We start from the raw sequence: 22,329 nt of genomic DNA, 5'->3' as shown, positions 1-22,329 counted from the left end.
CAGTAGATTTCCTCGCAAGATCTCTCAGGGAAATCACCAATAGATGTACAGGGTCAGCAGGAGTTCTTAGTGGAGAAGGTTCTCGATTCCAAGTTGTCCCGGGGTCGGCTTTATTTTTTGGTACATTGGAGAGGTTATGGTCCAGAGGAAAGGTCTTGGGTCCTGGATGAGGATCTCCATGCCCCGAGGCTCAAAAGGGCATTTTTTCGAGAATTTCCTCAGAAACCTGGCCGTAGGGGTTCCTTGACCCCTCCTCAAGGGGGGGGTACTGTTAGGCGCCGAGGGTCCGCCCGTCAGTGCGGCCCGGCGCCTAGCAACTAGGGACGCTGCAGGCAGACAGCCGCCGGCTCCCTAGCAACGCTAGACGCCGGGCGCACGGAGCCGCTCAGACCCTAGCAACGGGGACGCCACGGTCTGACCGCGTTCCCCGTTGCTGGGTCTTAATTAATCAAGTGCTTGTGTATTCTGGCCGTGCAGCATGCAGCTGCACGGCATCATGTTGTAATTAGCCCTGTCTGGCACCTGATTGGAGGGCTTCCATTTAAAAGCACTTTTAGGACTTCTCACAGACGCCGGTTATAGCTTCCTGTTTGCTGTGTCAGTTACAGAGAGTTTCCAGTCCTGCTCAACCCGGTTGTTCCTGTCCTCAGTGATCCAGTACTCGGAATTTGTCATCTATTCCTGGAGTCCGACCGAGCACCTTTAACATCCTGTGGTGTTCGTGAGTCGCGGCGTAGCCGTGTGTTGCGGCTTGACCGCTTACTATTTATTATTTAGTTTATTGTGTTCTGGAGCTTTTGCAGAGGATTCCGCTCCCACAAATCCACTCTGGTATCCAGCGGTGCTGGATAGGAGTTACGGATCAGTGGATCTTTGGTTGTCCTTTTCCCTGGCGGTTTGTCCGCACATACTTTTGGTTTAAGTTAGATAGCTTGTAACCCCTGGCCTGGTTGCTTAGTCAGAGGGCCCCTTGTTATCACCCTGTCTCGGATTTCCCTTTGTCTCCCATTAAGACCTGAGGGGGCATCGGGGTTGGGCAGACATAATCCGCCCTTCGAACGCGGCTGCCATGGGCTCAAGCAACCATAATCTCGCAAGGGATTTCTGATAACACGGGCGAGACAACGGAGTTAGGGCGCCAGGGGTTACTAGGCTTTCCTGCTCCCGTAACCAGCATATCTTTCCAGTACTCAGACCTCTGCCATAAGATCTCCTCTGGTCTGGAGTACGGGAATCATAACAGCTGCTCAGCAAAGCTGTAAAGCCGAGACGCCTCGGGCAGCCGCCCAAGAAGAGCCCACCTTCCTACTGGAATGGGCCTTTACCGATTTTGGTAACGGCAATCCAGCCGTAGAATGAGCCTGCTGAATCGTGTTACAGATTCAGCGTGCAATAGTCTGCTTAGAAGCAGGAGCGCCAACCTTGTTAGCCGCATACAGGACAAACAGTGCCTCTGTTTTCCTAACACGAGCCGTTCTGGCTACATAAATTTTTAAAGCCCTGACCACATCAAGGGACTTGGAATCCTCCAAGGCATCCGTAGCCACAGGCACCACAATAGGTTGGTTCATGTGAAACAACGAAACCACCTTAGGCAGAAATTGTTGACGAGTTCTCAATTCCACTCTATCCACATGGAAAATCAGATAGGGGCTTTTGTGAGACAAAGCTACCAATTCGGACACCCGCCGTGCGGACGCCAAGGCCAATAACATGACCACTTTCCAAGTGAGAAATTTCAACTCAACCTTTTGTAGATGTTCAAACCAATGTGACGTAAGGAACTGTAACACCACGTTAAGGTCCCACGATGCAACTGAGGTCACAAAAGGAGGTTGGATGTGCAGCACACCCTTCACAAAAGTCTGCACTTCTGGAAGTGAGGCCAATTCCCTTTGAAAGAATATTGATAAGGATATCTTCCGTAGGAGCTTTCTTGGATTCACACCAAGACACATACTTTCTCCAAATACGGTGATAGAGCTTCGCCGTTACCTCTTTCCTAGCCTTGAGTAGGGTGGGGATGACCTCCCCAGGAATACATTTTCTAGCTAGGATCTGGTGTTCAACCGCCATGCCGTCAAACGTAACCGCGGTAAGTCCTGGAAAACGCACAGCCCCTGCTGTAATAGATCCTCTCTGAGAAGAAGAGGCCAAGGATCTTCCATGAGCAATTCCTGAAGATCTGGATAACAGGCCCTTCGAGGCCAATCTGGAACAACGAGTATCGTCCGAACCCTTGTTCTTCTTATGATCCTCTAAATTTTTGAGATAAGTGGAAGTGGAGGGAACACATAGACCGACTGAAACACCCACGGTTTCACTAGTGCGTCCACTGCTATTGCTTGAGGGTCCCCCGACCTGGAACAATATGTCCGAAGCTTCTTGTTGAGGCGAGACGCCATCATGTCTATTTGAGGAAGTCCCCAACGACTTGTCACTTCTGCAAAGACTTCTTGATGAAGGCCCCACTCTCCTGGATGGAGATCATGTCTGCTGAGGAAGTCTTCTTCCCTGTTGTCCACTCCTGGAATGAAGACTGCTGACAGAGCGCTCACATGATTTTCCACCCAGCGAAGAATCTTGGTGGCCTCCGCCATCACCACTCTGCTCTTTGTCCCGTCCTGGCGGTTTACGTGCTCCACGGCTGTAATGTTGTCCGACTGAATCAGGACGGGTACGTCGCGAAGCAGATGTTCTGCCTGCCGTAGGCCGTTGTATATGGCCCTTAACTCCAGCACGTTTATGTGCAGACAAGCTTCCTGGCTTGACCATTTTCCCTGGAAATTTTGTGTGACCGCTCCCCAACCTCGGAGACTCGCGTCCGTGGTCACCAGAACCCAATTTTGTATCCGAACCCGCGACCCTCTAGAAGGTGAGCACTTTGGAGCCACCACAGAAGATAAATCCTGGCACTGGGGGACAGGCTTATCTTTTGATGCATCTGGAGATGGGACCCTGACCACTTGTCCAGTAGGTCCCACTGAAACGTTCTTGCATGGAACCTGCCAAACGGAATAGCCTCATAGGCCGCCACCCTCTTTCCCAGCACCCAAGTGCAGTGATGAATAGACACTCGTTGTGGTTTTAGCAGATCCTTGACCATGTTCTGGAGTTCCTGAGCTTTTTCCATAGGGAGAAAAATCCTCTGCAGTTCCGTGTCCAGAATCATGCCCAAAAACGTCAGCTGAGTTGTCGGAACCAACTGCGACTTTGGAAAATTTAGGAGCCAGCTGTGTTGTTGTAGCACCCTCAGGGAGAACGCCATGCTTTTTAGTAACTGCTCCCTTGATCTCGCTTTTATCAGGAGATCGTCCAAGTACGGTATAATTGTGACTCCATGCTTGCGCAGGAGCACCATCATTTCCGCTATTACTTTGGTGAAAATCCTCGGGCCGTGGAAAGACCAAACGGCAACGTCTGAAATTGGTAGTGACAATCCTGTACAGCGAATCTCAGGAACGCCTGATGAGGAGGATATATGGGGACATGCAGGTATGCAACCTTTATGTCGAGAGACACCATAAAATCCCTCCCCTCCAGACTGGAGATCACAGCTCAGATAGATTCCATCTTGAATTTGAATCTTTTTAAATACAGGTTGAGGGATTTTAAGTTCAGAATCGGTCTGACCGAGCCATCCAGTTTCGGGACCACAAATAGGGTTGAATAAAAACCTTTTCCCTGTTGCAATGGGGGAACCGTGGCAATGACTTGCTGCTGACACAGCTTTTGTATTGCAACGCAAACTACCTCTCTCTTTGGGAGAGAAGCTGGTAAGGCCAACTTGAAAAATCGGTGCGGAGGCACGTCTTGGAACTCCAGTTTGTATCCTTGGGTCACAATTCTTAGCACGCAAGGATCCAGGCCCGAACGAACCCAGACCTGACTGAAGAGTTGAAGACGTGCCCCCACCGGTGCGGACTCCCACAGCGGAGCCCCAGCAACATGCAGCGGATCTGGTAGAGGCCGGAGAGGACTTTTGCTCCTGGGAGCTAGCCACAGCCGGCGATATTTTCCCTCTTCCTTTACCTCTGGTTGCGAGGAAGGAGGATCCACGTCCCTTTCTGAATTTACGAGACCGAAAGGACTGCATCTGGTATTGAGGTGTTTTCTTTTGCTGTGGAGGGACAAAAGGCAAAAAAGAAGACTTACCGCGGTAGCTGTGGAAACCAGGTCCGCGAGGCATTCCCCAAACAAAACTTCACCTTTCTATGGCAGAGCCTCCATAGCCTTTTTGGAGTCAGCATCACCATTCCATTAATGAGTCCACAACGCCCTCCTAGCTGAGATTGCCATGGCATTTGCCCTTGATCCCAAGAGGCCAATATCTCTCGCAGCCTCCCTTAGGTATATCGCTGCGTCCTTGATGTGACCCAACGTCAAAAACACATTATCCCTATCGAGGGTGTCTATGTCAGAAGACAAGTTATCTGCCCATCTTTCAATTGCGCTACTCACCCATGACGAAGCTACGGCCGGCCTGAGCAGCGCACCCGTAGTCACATAAATAGATTTTAAGGTAGTTTCTTGAGGGCCGCCGTGTCAGAGGACGGTAGGGCCACTTTCTTGGACAACCGTGCCAAAGCCTTGTCCACCGTGGGTCCCACCGTGACCTGTCCTGTGAGGTGAAAGGATACGCCATAGCAATTCTCCTGGGAATCTGCAGTCTCTTGTCTGGAGACTCCCAAGCTTTTTCAAACAGAGCGTTCAGTTCATGAGAGGGAGGAAACATTACCTCAGGTTTCTTTCCCTTAAACATACAGACCCTTGTGTCAGGGACAGTGGGGTCCTCTGTGATATGTAATACATCTTTTATTGCCACAATCATGTACTGAATACTCTTGGCTACCTTAGGATGTAATCTTGCATCATCATAGTCGACACTGGAGTCGGAATCCGTGTCGGTATCAGTGTCTACTATCTGGGTAAAGGGATGTTTCTGTGACCCTGAGGGGGTCTGTGACAAAGCATCATCCATGGATTGTCTCCATGCTTGGTTCTGAGACTCAGATTTGTCTAACCTTTTATGCAATAAAGCCACACTTGCATTCAAAACACTCCACATATCTACCCAATCAGCAGTCGGCGGTGCCAACTGAGTCATTCCCACATTCTGCTCCACTTCCTCCCGGGAATAGAGCCTTCCCCCTCAGACATGTCGACACACACGTACTGACACCCCCAAACACACTGGGTTATAGAGGACAGACCCACAGTGAGGTCCTTTAGAGACAGAAAGGGAGTTTGCCAGCTCACACCCAGCGCCTCACCGGTCTGAAGGATTAAACAATGCCCCAGACCTGTAAGCGCTTTTATATATTAATAAACAGCACCAAATTACTGTGCCCCCCCCCCCCCTCGTTTTGCACCCTGTGACTTGTGTACAGCAGTGAAGGGCCAGGAGCAGCATCTCTGCAGCAAGCTGTGGAGAAAATGGTGCTGGTTAGAGCTGAGGGAAGGAGCCCCGCCCCCTACATGGCGCGCTTCGGTCCTGATTTTCTTTATACTGGTGGGGATCTGTATACACTGCCTATGCAGTATATATACTTGCCAGTGACTTGTTAAGAGGTTTATATTGCTGCATGCGAGAGTATAGAAGTAAGACACTGATGATGGGGGTGTAAGAGTGGATTATAACCTACCAAATGATGATGATTACAGGGTATCATATGGTGTATTGCATGTAAAGTACCTTGTTCCACACCTACTCTGCTGTAGCAATATACCTTATGTGAGGGTGAGTAACACATGTACAGGCTTACCAGCGTATGAGCACACACATAAAGGAATACTGCCTTACCAATGCTTCCAGGAGTAACGTTAGGAGACATTTCTCTGATCCATCAGCTCATATGACTGATGTTATTGTTCAGCTAGAATCTCCAATTCATACGATATGTTCCCCATCCATTGTTTTACATTGGTGCTGACATAGGACTTGGCGAGTGACTACATCTCCATTTATACTTCATGGTTAGTTACAAGTACAAGAGAGAGAGAGATATCTAAGTCTTATTATAATATTACATTTGTTATTGTGAGTGTTCTCAGGAGGGTGGACACAATGATAGTCTGAGACACAATATTATAAAGCCTTCATTAAAAGTTATGTTTTATTATACACACACATTTATAATTAAGTGACCCAGAGAGTCGTCTTCTCCTATTGTTAACAAGATTAATATTGTTACAAAAAAATGTCACATTTCCATAATGTATTTTATTTCCAGCAGATGGACACACAAGCAGGAATATCTCAGAAGGACATCTAATGTTATCCCCGGATTGTGACATAAAAGATAATGACAGTAGACAGGATTCTCCAGGAGATAACCCCATTACCCCAATTATACATCCAGCTCTATCAGCTGATCCCCCTGATCCTGGGGAATGTTCTCCTGATCACTCTGATATTGGTGCATCTGTTACAGCTCGGACAGTAGATATAGAGTTTCCCTGTTCTATAGATGCCAAATGTTTTATACAGAACACAAAGCTTATTACCCATCAGTCAGCTAAGGCAGGTGAGAGGCCATTTTCATATTCTGAGTGTGAGAAATGTTTTACATGGAAATCAGATCTTGTTACACATCAGAGAAGTCACACAGGTGAGAAGCCATTTTCTTGCTCTGAGTGTGGGAAATGTGTTAGACGGAAATCACAACTTGTTACACATCAGCGAAGTCACACAGGTGAGAGGCCATTCCCATGTTCTGAGTGTGGGAAATCTTTTACACACAAATCACATCTTGTTAAACATCAGCGAAGTCACACAGGTGAAAATCCATTTTCATGTTCTGAGTGTGGGAAATGTTTTACACACAAATCGTATCTTGTTATACATCAGAGAAGTCACACAGGTGAGAGGCCATTTCCATGTTCTGAGTGTGGGAAATGTTTTACATACAAATCGTATCTTGTTATACATCAGAGAAGTCACACAGGTGAGAAGCCATTTCCATGTTCTGAGTGTGAGAAATGTTTTGCACGGAAATCACATCTTGTTAAACATCAGAGAAGTCACACAGGTGAGAAACCATTTTCTTGCTCCGAGTGTGGGAAATGTTTTACACAGAAATCACATCTTGTTAATCATCAGCGAAGTCACACAGGTGAGAAACCATTTTCTTGCTCCGAGTGCGGGAAATGTTTTACACAGAAATCACATCTTGTTAATCATCAGCGAAGTCACACAGGTGAGAATACATTTCCATGTTCTGATTGTGGGAAATATTTTACACAGAAATCAGATCTTATTAAACATCAGAGAAGTCACACAGGTGAGAAGCCATTTCCATGTTCTGAGTGTGGGAAATGTTTTGCACACAAAACAGATCTTGTTAAACATCAGAGAACTCACACAGGTGAGAAGCCATTTTCTTGCTCTGAGTGCGGGAAATGTTTTACACAGAAATCAAATCTTGTTAAACATCAGCGAAGTCACACAGGTGAGAATTCATTTCCATGTTCTGAGAAGTAAATCAGCTCTTGTAGACATCACTCAGGTGAGAAACCATTTTAATATTCTGGGGTATACTTATCATTGCCATGCGTTGTTCTTCAAGGTTCTTATCCTATCTCCTATGCTTTTTGCAATATACATGCTACCGCAGGGTGAAGTAATCAGATGTCATGCCCTCATCTACTGTTATACAGATGTTATGCCAATCCAAAATGGTTGTCTAGTTGAGCTCCAGGTATGGGTGATGGCAGTTGGCTGTGACTCCGTCCTGGTGAAACAGGTCTGTCATAAGATAGAAGCTCACCGACAAAGGGCAGGGCTACAGCTCAGCTTTGCAAACCAACCAGACTTGCGCTTGGAGGTTTAGAGTTACAAAATGCTGATCCTGTGCGGAATCTTGGTGTCCTGGATGGTGGAGTGACACTTAGACATCACGTATCAGCCACAATCAGATCCTCATCTGAGGAACAGAGCCAGACTCCAGCACTTATTTCCCTCAGAAGATCTACCTACAGCCATACATACACTTGTATCATCACGCATAGACTACTGCAATGTCCTCTACCTGGGTCTCCCAGCAAAAGAATTACACCGTTTGTAGCTTGTCCAGAATGCAGCAGCCAGGCTGTTACCTAACCAGCCCGTTCCTGCCACATAACACCTATTCTCTGCTCCCTTCACCGGCTGCCTGTAAGATGGTGACTATTACATAATCTTACTGACTCTCCCAGCACTACATGACCAGTGTCCGTGGTACCAGAAGCAGCTTCTGCCTCCTTACTGCCCTGCTTTCTTACTTGCATCTGCAGATAAAGGACTGTTACCAGCAGTACCAAGAATCCCCAAGCAGTGCTGAGAGGTCAGGAGGAAGACAGGGTGGTTGCACTGGTGCTGTAGTGGGGCCTGCCGAAGGCACTGTCAGTGGGTAATATTGTCCCCAAGCAGTGCTAAGGTGTCAGGGGGTAGACACAGGGTGGCTGGCAGTAGTGGGGGGAGATAGTGCGGGTGACAGTAGTCGGGGGGAGACAATGTGGGTGGCAATAGTGGGAGACGGTGGGTGGCAGTAGTGGGGGGAGACAGGGTGGGTGGCAGTAGGGACTGCAGAAGGCAGTGTCTGAGAATCTTGTCCCCAAGCAGCGCTAAGGTGTCAGGGAGACTGGGTGGGTGGCAGTAGTGGAGGGGTGACAGTAGTGGGGGGAGACAGGACTGGCAGTAGTGGAGGGGAAATAGGGTGGTAGCAGTAGGGACTGCAGAAGGCAGTGTCTGAGAATCTTGTCCCCAAGCAGCGCTAAGGTGTCAGGGAGACTGGGTGGGTGGCATTAGTGGAGGGGTGACAGTAGTGGGGGTATACTGGGCGGTGGTAGTAGTGGGAGGAGACAGGGTGGTGGCAGTAGTGGGGGGAGACGGAGGTGGTAGTAGTGGGGTGAGACGTGACTGGCAGTAGTGGGGGGAGACAGGACTGGCAGTAGTGGGGGGAGACAGGACTGGCAGTAGTGGGGGGAGACAGGGTGGTGACAGTAGTGGGGGGAGACAGGATCGGTGGCAGTAGTGGGGGAGACAGGGCAGGTGGCAGTAGTGGGGGGAGATAAGGTGGGTGGCAGTAGTGGGGGGAAACAGGGCGGGTGGCAGTAGTGGGGGGAGACAGGGCGGGTGGCAGTAGTGGGGGGAGGCAGTAGGGGGGAGACAGGGCGGATGGCCACAGTACAGTACCAGGGGCTACTGGAGGCAGTAAAGAGGTGTATGGGTCCTGCACAGTCAGTTGATAATTAGACAATGATTATTATGCTTTCTTATTTCCAATTAATCCCTTGTATGTGTTACTGTTATTTGCTGTGTCAGCCTTTATGTGTGTTCTGTGTAATAATCCTGAAAGTAGTGCTGCTACCGATCTCATATCATTTGTAGTAACTTGGAAAAGATGAGATATGAGGTGCACTCTGGAAGCTTATAGGGGGTTAATCAGAGATGAACGCAGATGAGACATCACGCAACCCCCTGGAAAATGGTCCCGGCCCACCCGCGTTCACCCCTCAGAGATGCGGCTGCAATGTGTGTGTGTGCGTGGCCGCTGCGCATGTGCATTTTGCCACCACCAGTAAACTGCTGCGGGCCGCTATTGCGGCTGGGTCTGAATAACCCCCATAGGGTTTTGGCTCCTGATATGTATCTGTTTTAGTTACCTACAAAACTGAAACATAACCTGAATTGTTCCTGTGCTTTAAAGGATATTTCTCTTACGTCCTAGAGGATGCTGGGGTTCCATTTAGTACCATGGGGTATAGATGGGTCCACTAGGAGCCATGGGCACTTTAAGCGTTTAATAGTGTGGGCTGGTTCCTCCCTCTTTGCCCCTCCTACCAGACTCCGTTTAGTTAATGTGCCCGGAGGAGCCGGTCACAGCTAGGGGAGCTCCTAGGAGTTTTCTTAGTTTTATTGTTTTCTAGAGTTTGTCTTTTTACAGGAGGCTGTTTGGCTACAGTCTGCCGGCTTCGTGGGACTTAGGGGGGAGAATGGACCAACTTAATACAGAGTTAATGGCTCCATTACTCCGCTGACAGGACACTGAGCTCCTGAGGGAAATGTCCGCAAGCCCCACTATGGCGACCGCACACTCCCGCAGCACGCCGCCACCCTTAACAGCCAAAAGACATGAAGAGTGGTGAGTACAGCGCTGGCGTCCCAGTTAGCGGGTCACCGGCGGGTATGGCGGCACAAGGGTTGGAGCGCAGCTCTGGTTGCAGGCTGCGCTCCTGCAAGGCTCAGCAAAATATTTTAACTCAGCGCTATGAGGGGCGTTCGGAGCCAATAAGACTACCCTACACTGGTCACACTGGTCTGACTGGGGCTGTATTCCACTCTCAGACATAATTCCACAAGGCCAGTATAAACAAAAGGGCGGGAAGCCGCGCCATTACAGGGGGACGGGGCTTTCACTCAGGGCAGACCCAGCAGCTCACCAGCGCCATTTTCTCCCAGCAGATCTCATTACAGGATGCTGACAGGGAAGCGCTGCCCCTCCAGACAACTCCAGCAAACCTCTGCGGTACCAGGGGGTTATAGAGGGGGGAGTGTAATTAAATGGTACTAGCTGCCCTATTAAAGGTAGCTGGTCAGCGCCGGGCTTTTATCATAATATTAGGCAGATAGGGTGCTGTGTGGATGGTTCCTCATACTCTGTGGCTCTCTGAAGGTGCTGTGAGGGAAACTGACATTTTCCTGTGTGTGTGTGTGTGCGCATATATCTCACATTACCATGGCAAGGGACTGTGGGGGTCATTCCGAGTTGATCGCTCGCTCGCTAGCTAGTTTTAGCAGCCGTGCAAACATTATAACGCCCACTGGGGAGTGTATTTTAGCAGAAGTGTGAACACGTGCAGCCGAGCTCTGCAAAAACAGTTTATGCAGTTTCTGAGTAGCTCTGAACCTACTCAGCGCTTGCGATCACTTCAGGCTATTCGTGTCTCGATTTGACGTCATACACACGCCCAGCCACGCCTGCATTTTTGCAAACACTCCCTGAAAATGGTCAGTTGACACCCAGTAACGCCCCCTTTCTGTCAATCTTCTAGCGGCCGCCTGTGCGAAGAAAAACTTTGCAAAACTTTGAAAAACCTGAGCACAACCACAAAGGGCTTTGTACCCGTACGTCGCGTGTGCGCAATGCAGGGCATACGTATGCGCAGGAATGCAGTTTTTCACCTGATCGCTGCGCTGCGAAAATCGGCAGCGAGCAATCAACTTGGAATGACCCCCTGTGTGTCTTGTACTGCAGAGTGTTTATCTTCTCCAGGGGAGTCTCTACCATGTACTCAAGACTGTACAAAGTCTCAGGCTTCTGGGTCCGAACCCCCTTGGGTGTGATATCAACTATCTCTTCCAAATTATCCCATACTGAGAAAGAGACGCAGTTTTTGAGAGTCTGTGGAGGATCTGAAGAATAGGGATTCAGCCCCCACAACTGCGCCTCTCACCCCACCCACGTATCCACAGAAGCGTACACTGGCCCAGATAATGCATGCTGACACTGATACCGACGCCTCAGATACAGGGGACGGTGAGGTGGATCTGGTGGGGAGATGCAGCTCCTACCCAAGGGGTTCAAGCTATGATTGCGGCCATTAGGGATATTTTGCAGATAACTGAGAAGATTCCTGTTCAGGAAGAGGAATCTTATTTTAATGTAAAAAAGAAATCCTCGGTTACCTTCCCTGCATCAAAAGGAGTTAAACTCCCTATTTGAAGGAACCTGGGAAAACCCAGAGAAAAAATTCCAAATCCCTAAAAGGCTGCTCATTTCTTTCCCTCAGGAGTATAGGAAGAAGTGGGAAAACCCATCTATTGTGGATGCCTCTGTGTCTAGATTGTCAAAAAAGGTTGTTTTACCTGTCCCTGGTACAGCCTCCTTAAAGGATCCGGCTGCCCGCATGTTTGAGACTACGCTCAAATCACTATGCACTGCTACAGGAATGGCTCAGAGACTCACTATTGCTTGTGCGTGGATTTCTAGGGCCATAGTAAAGTGGTCAGGCACCTTACTAGATGATTTAGATTTCATGAATAGGAGTGACATTGACATGTTTTTACATCACATACAGGATTCTGCAAGCTTCATGGTGGAGGCCATGAAGGAAATTGGCCTGCTTAATGCAAGGGCCACAACTATGGCAGTTTCGGCATGCAGGGGACTGTGGCTTCGCCAATGGACTGCGGACACAGAATCCAAGAAAAGTGTGATCATGCCCTTCACTGGTAAGGCCCTGTTTGGGGACACACTGGATATGTGGATATCCAAGGCAGCTGTGGGTAAGTCAACATATCTTCCTTCTGCAACTACACCGGCTAGGAAATCATATCCTACACCTACACTGCAGTCCTTTCGGGCTGCAAAGTTTAAAAAGAAGTCCAAGTGTTCCTCCACTTCCTTTAGTGGAGGTTGAGGAAAATCCAGAAAACCTTCAGCGACAGGTTCCCAGGAACAGACCTCAGGTTCTGCTTCCTCAAAACCTTTGGCATGTCGGTGGACCTCACTGCCTGGAGACCAGGCAGGTGGAAATAAGGTTAAAAGATTTCAGTCACATCTGGGCGACATCATGCCTAGAGCCCTGGGTAAAATATATTACTGACCAGGGATACACGGGAGTTTCAAGAACTCCCACCTCACAGATTCTTCAAATCAGGCTTACCAGCTTCTCAGGAAGACAGTACAATCCTGCAGGAGGCTATTCAAAAATTGTTACAAACACAAGTCATTGTTCCAGTTCCACCTCAACTACAGAACAGGGGTTATTACTCCAATTTGTTTGTGATGCCGAAACCGGACGGTTCAGTAAGACCGATATTGAACTTAAAATCCTTGAACCCTTACTTGAGGGTATTCAAATTCAAGATGGAGTCTCTGAAAGCGGTAATCTCAGGAGAGGGAATTCCTAGTATCCCTTGATATCAAGGATGCGTACCTTCACATTCCGATCTGGCCTCCTCACCAGACTTATCTAAGGTTTGCGCTAAAATACTAAATGGTGCATATATGAATGAAAACTCCTGTATAATATATAACCATCTGATTCATTTATTCAATAAAAAATACTCTTTGAGGAAGCACCCAGGTACGAAACTAGTTAGAGGGAGAATTTGTTGATCATTCTACAAATTTCTACAACTGATGGTGATCTGGTCCATAAGCTGGGAACCAAGGACGGCCAAACATGACTCCTTAAATCAGAAACCGCCGGCTGGGTCTTCTGCAACAATGGCGCGGCAAACCATCTGACAGGGAGAGTCAGACCTGCACAGCCATCCGTGTAAAGGCGGCTCCAGCTTCCCGTGCTCTGTTGAGCGGACGTAGACAGGTGAGAGAAAGCACCACATACCGCTGAGCGCAGAACAAGATCCCGCAAAGCAGCCAATTGGGCTGCAGTGGTAAGTTGCCATACACGCCACATAAGCAGCAATCACATTACGGGACAAGTGCTCTCAGGAACGTTTGTACATAACGTGGGATACCACACTTAGTGCCACTGCTTGTATATACAAGAGACTGCACCTTAAAACTGAAAAGCATACGAGTGTGCAAAAGTTTTCATACCATTTTAAGAAACATATATCATGGAACAATAAGCTGTGTGCATACAGTATATATCATAGAACAATAAGCTGTGTGCATAGAGTATATATCATGGAACAATAAGCTGTGTGCATACAGTATATATCATGGAACAATAAGCTGTGTGCATACATCATATGAGTGGTAACCACAATTTGGGACAGCATCTTTAAACACAGTTGTTTCTATAATATCTATATGGATAACATTTTAAAGTTAAATTGCACTTTTTTTTATGAAAGATGTGTACTTAAGATTGGATACTATCTAGAGTGTGCATAAGTGTTCATACGACATGTGGTAATATATATCAGGTATTATATATTGTTATAGCAATTTAGGAAAAGTATTTGATGACTTGTACACATGAATTCTATATAGTAAAAGCAGAACGTTACCCAATCTTTTTATATATATATATATCTTTTATTGATTAAATAAATCAGATGGTTATATATTATACAGGAGTTTTCATTCATATATGCACCATTTAGTATTTTAGCGCAAAACAGTAATTTTTTGGTTCTTTGGTTTGCTTTAATTTCTGAGGTGGAGATCTGTGGCTCTTCATCATCACTAATTAAAATAGCTCTGCGCGCACAGACACAGCTGGACTGGTTTTCTGCAGCTCATAGTAGAAAAACTAATTGAATTTATACAATTTAAAACCATATAGCGCCTGAATTGTGATTTTTTGAGTTCTGTTATCTAAGGTTTGCACTACAGGGCTGTCCCTATCAGTTCCAGGCTCTGCCATTTGGCCTCTCAACAGGACCGAGGGTGTTTACCAAGGTCATGGCAGAGATGATGCTCCTCCGCAAGCGGAGTGAACATAGGCCCTCATTCCGAGTTGTTCGCACGCAAGGCAATTTTAGCAGAGTTACACACGCTAAGCCGCCACCTAATGGGAGTGAATCTTAGCTTCTTAAAATTGCGAACGATGTATTCGCAATATTGCGATTACAAACTTCTTAGCAGTTTCAGAGTAGCTTCACACTTACTCGGCATTTGCGATCAGTTCAGTGCTTGTCGTTCCTGGTTTGACGTCATAAACACACCCAGCGTTCGCCCAGACACTCCCCCGTTTCTCCAGCCACTCCTGCGTTTTTTCCGGAAACGGTAGCGTTTTTTCCCACACGCCCTTAAAATGGCCTGTTTCCGCCCAGTGACACCCATTTCCTGTCAATCACACTACGATTGCCGGAGCGAAGTAAAAATACTATCTTCATAGCAAATTTACTTGGCGCAGTCGCAGTGCGGATATTGCGCATGCGCACTAAGCTGAAAATTCACTGCGATGCAAAGAAATTTACAGAGCGAACGACTCTGAATGAGCGCCATAATTCCATATCTGGATGATTTACTGATAGAGGCATCTTCCATGGAGAGGTTGTTGCAGAGTATTGCTCTCTCAACTCATCTACTTCAGGATCATGGATGGATTCTGAACCTTCCACAATCACATTTGGAGCCGACAAGGAGACTTCCCTTCTTGGGGATGATACTCGACACGGAAGGTCAGAGGGTGTTTCTTCCATTGGAAAAAGCGTTGGTGATCCAGTCAATGGTCCGGGATGTCCTGAAGTCAGTTCATCAGTGCATTCGCCTTCTGGGGAAGATGGTAGCCTCCTACGAGGCACTGCAGTACGGAAGATTCCATGCAAGATTCTTCCAGCTGGATCTCCTGGACAAGTGGTCCAGATCAAATCTTCACATACACCAGCGGATACGCCTGTCGCTGAAAGACAGAATTTCACTTCTCTGGTGGCTGCAGACTTCTCACCTGATCGAAGGCCGCAGGTTCAGGATTCAGAATTGGATTCTTCTAACCACGGATGCAGGTCTTAGAGGTTGGGGAGCAGTCACCCAGGGGGAAAACTTCTAAGGAAAGTGGTCAAGTCAGGAAGCCATCCTTCCAATAAACATTCTGGAACTAAGGGCCGTATACAATGCCCTTCTACAAGCGGCACATCTTCTGCGAGATCAAGCCATTCAGGTTCAGTCGGACAATGTAACGGCGGTGTCCTACGTAAACCGACAGGGTGGAACGAAAAGCAGAGCTGCAATGTCAGAGGTAAGAAGAATTATTCTCTCGGCAGAAAGACATGCATTGGCACTGTCGGCAATCTTCATTCCGGGAGTGGACTACTGGGAAGCAGACTTCCTCAGCAGACACGATCTCCATCCAGGAGAGTGGGGCCTCCACCCGAAGGTGACAGGCCGGTGGGGAGTAACTCAGATAGACATGCTGGCCTCTCGTCTCAACAAGAAGCTCAGGCAGTACTGTTCCAGGTCGAGAGACCCGTTAGCAGTGGCCATGGATGCACTGGTAACGCCGTGGGTGTTCCAGTCAGTATATGTGTTCCCTCCACTTCCACTCATCCCAAGGATTCTCAAAAGAACAAGGCTTCAGGCGATCCTCATTGCTCCGGACTAGCCAAGAAGGGCTTGGTACGCAGATCTTCTGGAATTACTCATAGAGGATCCGAGGCCTCTTCCTCTTCACGAGGACCTGCTGCAACAGGGGCTGTTCATTGATCAAGACTTACCACATCTACGTTTGATGGCATGGAAGTTGAGCGCCAGATCTTAGCTTGGAATGGGATTCCGAACAGGGTGATTCCTACACTGATCCAAGCTAGGAACGGAGTAACATGTAAGCATTACCATCGGATTTGGAAAAAACATGTATCTTGGTATGAATCCAAGAAGTTTCCTGCGCTGGAGTTTCAACTGGGGCATTTCCTCCTCTTTCTGCAAGCTGGTGTGAATGTGGGCCTACGCCTAGGCTCCATAAAGGTCCAGATTTCGGCCTTGTCCATTTTCATCCAGAAACAATTGACTGCTCTCCCTGAGGTTCAGACATTCTTGATAGGGGTTCTGCACATCCAACCTTCCTTTGTGTCTCCTACGGCACCTTGGGATCTTAATGTGGTGTTACAGTTCCTGCAATCGGATTGGTTTGAGCCTTTACAGGAGGTAGACATAAAGTTTCTTACTTGGAAGGCTGTCACACTGTTGGTCTTGGCATCAGCAAGATGTGTGTCAGAATTGGGGGCATTGTCGCACAAGAGCCCCTGCTTGTTTTTTCATGAGGATAGAGCTGAGCTCAGAACGCGTCAGCAATTTCTCCCTAAGGTTGTGTCTGCATTTCATATCAACCAACCTATTGTGGTGCCAGTGGCTACTGACTCCTCGGCTTCCTCAAAGTCCTTGTACGTTGTGAGAGCTTTGAAGATATACGTGAAGCGGACAGCTAGTCACAGGAAATCGGACGCGCTGTTTGTCCTTTATGATCCCAATAAGATTGGGTGTCCTGCTTCTAAGCAGACAATTGCTCACTGGGTCAGGTTTACTATCCAGCATGCTTATTCCACGGCAGGATTGCCGGTTCCAAGATCTGTATAGGCCCACTCTACTCATTCAGTTCTTCGTTTCTTCCTGGGCAGCTGCCCTGGGTGTCTCGGCTCTACAGCTTTGCCGAGCAGCTACTTGGTCAGGTTCAAACACGTTTGCTAAGTTCTACAAGTTCGATACTTTGGCCTCTGAGGACCTAAAGTTTGGTCAGTCAGTTCTGCAGGATCCTCAGCACTCTCCCTCTCATACTGGGAGCTTTGGTACATCCCCATGGTACTAAATGGAACCCCAGTATCCTCTAGGACATGAAAGAAAATAGGATTTTAATTACCTACCGGTAAATCCTTTTCTCGTAGTCCGTAGAGGATACTGGGCGCCCGCCCAGTGCTTCGCATTCCTGCATAGTTACGTGGGTAAGTATTGGTTCAGCTGTTGCTATTCATGTTTCATGATTTGTTGGCATGGTTTTCCTTTGGTTATGTGTGTGCTGGTTCAAATCTCACCACTGTCCGTGTATTTCCTCTCGAAGTATGTCCGTCTCCTTGGGCACAGTTTCTAGTCTGAGTCTGGTAGGAGGGGCATAGAGGGAGGAGCCAGCCCACACTATTAAACTCTTAAAGTGCCCATGGCTCCTAGTGGACCCGTCTATACCTTATGGTACTAAATGGAACCCCAGTATCCTCTACGGACTATGAGAAAAGGATTTACCGGTAGGTAATTAAAATTAGAGATGAGCGGGTTCGGTTTCTCTGAAACCGAACCCGCACGAACTTCATGTTTTTTTCACGGGTCCGAGCAGACTCGGATCCTCCCGCCTTGCTCGGTTAACCCGAGCGCGCCCGAACGTCATCATGACGCTGTCGGATTCTCGCGAGACTCGGATTCTATATAAGGAGCCGCGCGTCGCCGCCATTTTCACACGTGCATTGAGATTGATAGGGAGAGGACGTGGCTGGCGTCCTCTCCATTAGAAATTAGATTAGAAGAGAGAGAGAGATTGTGCAGAGTCAGACAGAGTTTACCACAGTGACCAGTGCAGTTGTTGTTAGTTAACTTTTATTTATTTTAATATAATATATTATCCGTTCTCTGCTATATCCGTTCTCTGCCTGAAAAAAAACGATACACAGCAGCAGCCAGTCACACAGTGTGACTCAGTCTGTGTGCACTCAGCTCAGCCCAGTGTGCTGCACATCAATGTATAAAAGGCAAAGCTTATAATAATTGTGGGGGAGACTGGGGAGCACTGCAGGTTGTTATAGCAGGAGCCCCCAGGAGTACATAATATTATATTAATTTAAAATTAAACAGTGCACACTTTTGCTGCAGGAGTGCCACTGCCAGTGTGACTAGTGGTGACCAGTGCCTGACCACCAGTATAGTAGTATATTGTTGTATGTATTGTATACTATCTCTTTATCAACCAGTCTATATTAGCAACAGACACAGTACAGTGCGGTAGTTCACGGCTGTGGCTACCTCTGTGTCGGCAGTCGGAACTCGGCAGGCAGTCCGTCCATCCATAATTGTATTACAAATATATACCACCTAACCGTGGTATTTTTTTTTCTTTCTTTATACCGTCGTCATAGTGTCATACTAGTTGTTACGAGTATACTACTATCTCTTTATCAACCAGTGTACAGTGCGGTAGTTCACGGCTGTGGCTACCTCTGTGTCGGCAGTCGGCAGGCAGTCCGTCCATCCATAATTGTATTATTATTATAATATATACCACCTAACCGTGTTTTTTTTTTCATTCTTTATACCGTCATAGTGTCATACTAGTTGTTACGAGTATACTACTATCTCTTTATCAACCAGTGTACAGTGCGGTAGTTCACGGCTGTGGCTACCTCTGTGTCGGCAGTCGGCAGGCAGTCCGTCCATCCATAATTGTATAATTAAATTATATACCACCTAACCGTGGTTTTTTTTTTCATTCTTTATACCGTCGTCATAGTGTCATACTAGTTGTTACGAGTATACTACTATCTCTTTATCAACCAGTGTACAGTGCGGTAGTTCACGGCTGTGGCTACCTCTGTGTCGGCAGTCGGCAGGCAGTCCGTCCATCCATAATTGTATTATTATTATAATATATACCACCTAACCGTGGTTTTTTTTCCATTCTTTATACCGTCGTCATAGTGTCATACTAGTTGTTACGAGTATACTACTATCTCTTTATCAACCAGTGTACAGTGCGGTAGTTCACGGCTGTGGCTACCTCTGTGTCGGCAGTCGGCAGGCAGTCCGTCCATCCATAATTGTATAATTAAATTATATATCACATAACCGTGGTTTTTTTTTCATTCTTTATACCGTCGTCATAGTGTCATACTAGTTGTTACGAGTATACTACTATCTCTTTATCAACCAGTGTACAGTGCGGTAGTTCACGGCTGTGGCTACCTCTGTGTCGGCAGTCGGCAGGCAGTCCGTCCATCCATAATTGTATTATTATTATAATATATACCACCTAACCGTGGTTTTTTTTTCATTCTTTATACCGTCGTCATAGTGTCATACTAGTTGTTACGAGTATACTACTATCTCTTTATCAACCAGTGTACAGTGCGGTAGTTCACGGCTGTGGCTACCTCTGTGTCGGCAGTCGGCAGGCAGTCCGTCCATCCATAATTGTATTATTATTATAATATATACCACCTAACCGTGGTTTTTTTTTCATTCTTTATACCGTCGTCATAGTGTCATACTAGTTGTTACGAGTATACTACTATCTCTTTATCAACCAGTGTACAGTGCGGTAGTTCACGGCTGTGGCTACCTCTGTGTCGGCAGTCGGCAGGCAGTCCGTCCATCCATAATTGTATTATTATTATAATATATACCACCTAACCGTGGTTTTTTTTTCATTCTTTATACCGTCGTCATAGTGTCATACTAGTTGTTACGAGTATACTACTATCTCTTTATCAACCAGTGTACAGTGCGGTAGTTCACGGCTGTGGCTACCTCTGTGTCGGCAGTCGGCAGGCAGTCCGTCCATCCATAATTGTATAATTAAATTATATACCACCTAACCGTGGTTTTTTTTTCATTCTTTATACCGTCGTCATAGTGTCATACTAGTTGTTACGAGTATACTACTATCTCTTTATCAACCAGTGTACAGTGCGGTAGTTCACGGCTGTGGCTACCTATGTGTCGGCAGTCGGCAGGCAGTCGGTCCATCCATAATTGTATTATTATTATAATATATACCACCTAACCGTGTTTTTTTTTTCATTCTTTATACCGTCGTCATAGTGTCATACTAGTTGTTACGAGTATACTACTATCTCTTTATCAACCAGTGTACAGTGCGGTAGTTCACGGCTGTGGCTACCTCTGTGTCGGCAGTCGGCAGGCAGTCGGTCCATCCATAATTGTATTATTATTATAATATATACCACCTAACCGTGGTTTTTTTTTCATTCTTTATACCGTCGTCATAGTGTCATACTAGTTGTTACGAGTATACTACTATCTCTTTATCAACCAGTGTACAGTGCGGTAGTTCACGGCTGTGGCTACCTCTGTGTCGGCAGTCGGCAGGCAGTCCGTCCATCCATAATTGTATTATTATTATAATATATACCACCTAACCGTGGTTTTTTTTTCATTCTTTATACCGTCGTCATAGTGTCATACTAGTTGTTACGAGTATACTACTATCTCTTTATCAACCAGTGTACAGTGCGGTAGTTCACGGCTGTGGCTACCTCTGTGTCGGCAGTCGGCAGGCAGTCCGTCCATCCATAATTGTATTATACCACCTAACCGTGGTTTTTTTATACCACCTAACCGTGGCAGTCCGTCCATAATTGTATACTAGTATCCAATCCATCCATCTCCATTGTTTACCTGAGGTGCCTTTTAGTTCTGCCTATAAAATATGGAGAACAAAAAAGTTGAGGTTCCAAAATTAGGGAAAGATCAAGATCCACTTCCACCTCGTGCTGAAGCTGCTGCCACTAGTCATGGCCGAGACGATGAAATGCCAGCAACGTCGTCTGCCAAGGCCGATGCCCAATGTCATAGTACAGAGCATGTCAAATCCAAAACACCAAATATCAGAAAAAAAAGGACTCCAAAACCTAAACTAAAATTGTCGGAGGAGAAGCGTAAACTTGCCAATATGCCATTTACCACACGGAGTGGCAAGGAACGGCTGAGGCCCTGGCCTATGTTCATGGCTAGTGGTTCAGCTTCACATGAGGATGGAAGCACTCAGCCTCTCGCTAGAAAAATGAAACGACTCAAGCTGGCAAAAGCACAGCAAAGAACTGTGCGTTCTTCGAAATCCCAAATCCACAAGGAGAGTCCAATTGTGTCGGTTGCGATGCCTGACCTTCCCAACACTGGATGTGAAGAGCATGCGCCTTCCACCATTTGCACGCCCCCTGCAAGTGCTGGAAGGAGCACCCGCAGTCCAGTTCCTGATAGTGAGATTGAAGATGTCAGTGTTGAAGTCCACCAGGATGAGGAGGATATGGGTGTTGCTGGCGCTGGGGAGGAAATTGACAAGGAGGATTCTGATGGTGAGGTGGTTTGTTTAAGTCAGGCACCCGGGGAGACACCTGTTGTCCGTGGGACGAATATGGCCGTTGACATGCCAGGTGAAAATACCAAAAAAATCAGCTCTTCGGTGTGGAGGTATTTCACCAGAAATGCGGACAACAGGTGTCAAGCCGTGTGTTCCCTTTGTCAAGCTGTAATAAGTAGGGGTAAGGACGTTAACCACCTCGGAACATCCTCCCTTATACGTCACCTGCAGCGCATTCATAATAAGTCAGTGACAAGTTCAAAAACTTTGGGTGACAGCGGAAGCACTCCACTGACCAGTAAATCCCTTCCTCTTGTAACCAAGCTCACGCAAACCACCCCACCAACTCCCTCAGTGTCAATTTCCTCCTTCCCCAGGAATGCCAATAGTCCTGCAGGCCATGTCACTGGCAATTCTGACGATTCCTCTCCTGCCTGGGATTCCTCCGATGCATCCTTGCGTGTAACGCCTACTGCTGCTGGCGCTGCTGTTGTTGCTGCTGGGAGTCGATGGTCATCCCAGAGAGGAAGTCGTAAGACCACTTTTACTACTTCCACCAAGCAATTGACTGTCCAACAGTCATTTGCGAGGAAGATTAAATATCACAGCAGTCATCCTACTGCAAAGCGGATAACTGAGGCCTTGACATCCTGGGTGGTGAGAAACGTGGTTCCGGTATCCATCATTACTGCAGAGCCAACTAGAGACTTGTTGGAGGTACTGTGTCCCCGGTACCAAATACCATCTAGGTTCCATTTCTCTAGGGTTGCGATACCGAAAATGTACACAGACCTCAGAAAAAGAGTCACCAGTGTCCTAAAAAATGCAGCTGTACCCAATGTCCACTTAACC

At 47.2% G+C, this 22,329-nt stretch overlaps 2 protein-coding genes across 4 annotated transcripts in view; one reads left to right on the top strand and one right to left on the bottom strand.

Moving 5' to 3' along the window:
• LOC134984396 (gastrula zinc finger protein XlCGF17.1-like) overlaps positions 1-8,431 on the top strand; it is a 256,307-nt gene extending 247,876 nt beyond the window's left edge. For 2 of the 3 annotated variants that reach the window (XM_063949987.1, XM_063949985.1), the window contains one exon: positions 6,234-8,431. In XM_063949987.1, coding sequence (XP_063806057.1) covers positions 6,234-7,483 — 1,250 coding nt within the window. In that variant the 3' untranslated portion in view covers positions 7,484-8,431. The remainder of the gene's footprint in view (positions 1-6,233) is intronic. The other variant, XM_063949986.1, reaches the window with a different exon arrangement.
• The window catches only part of LOC134984390 (uncharacterized), a 185,389-nt gene that overhangs the window by 61,917 nt on the left and 101,143 nt on the right, over positions 1-22,329 (bottom strand). The window lies entirely within an intron of this gene.

The sequence above is a fragment of the Pseudophryne corroboree genome, assembly GCF_028390025.1.
Source record: "Pseudophryne corroboree isolate aPseCor3 chromosome 3 unlocalized genomic scaffold, aPseCor3.hap2 SUPER_3_unloc_50, whole genome shotgun sequence".
NCBI lineage: Eukaryota > Metazoa > Chordata > Amphibia > Anura > Myobatrachidae > Pseudophryne > Pseudophryne corroboree.
Note: the sequence above shows the minus strand (reverse complement) of the source record. Positions and strands in the feature narration are given on the sequence as shown.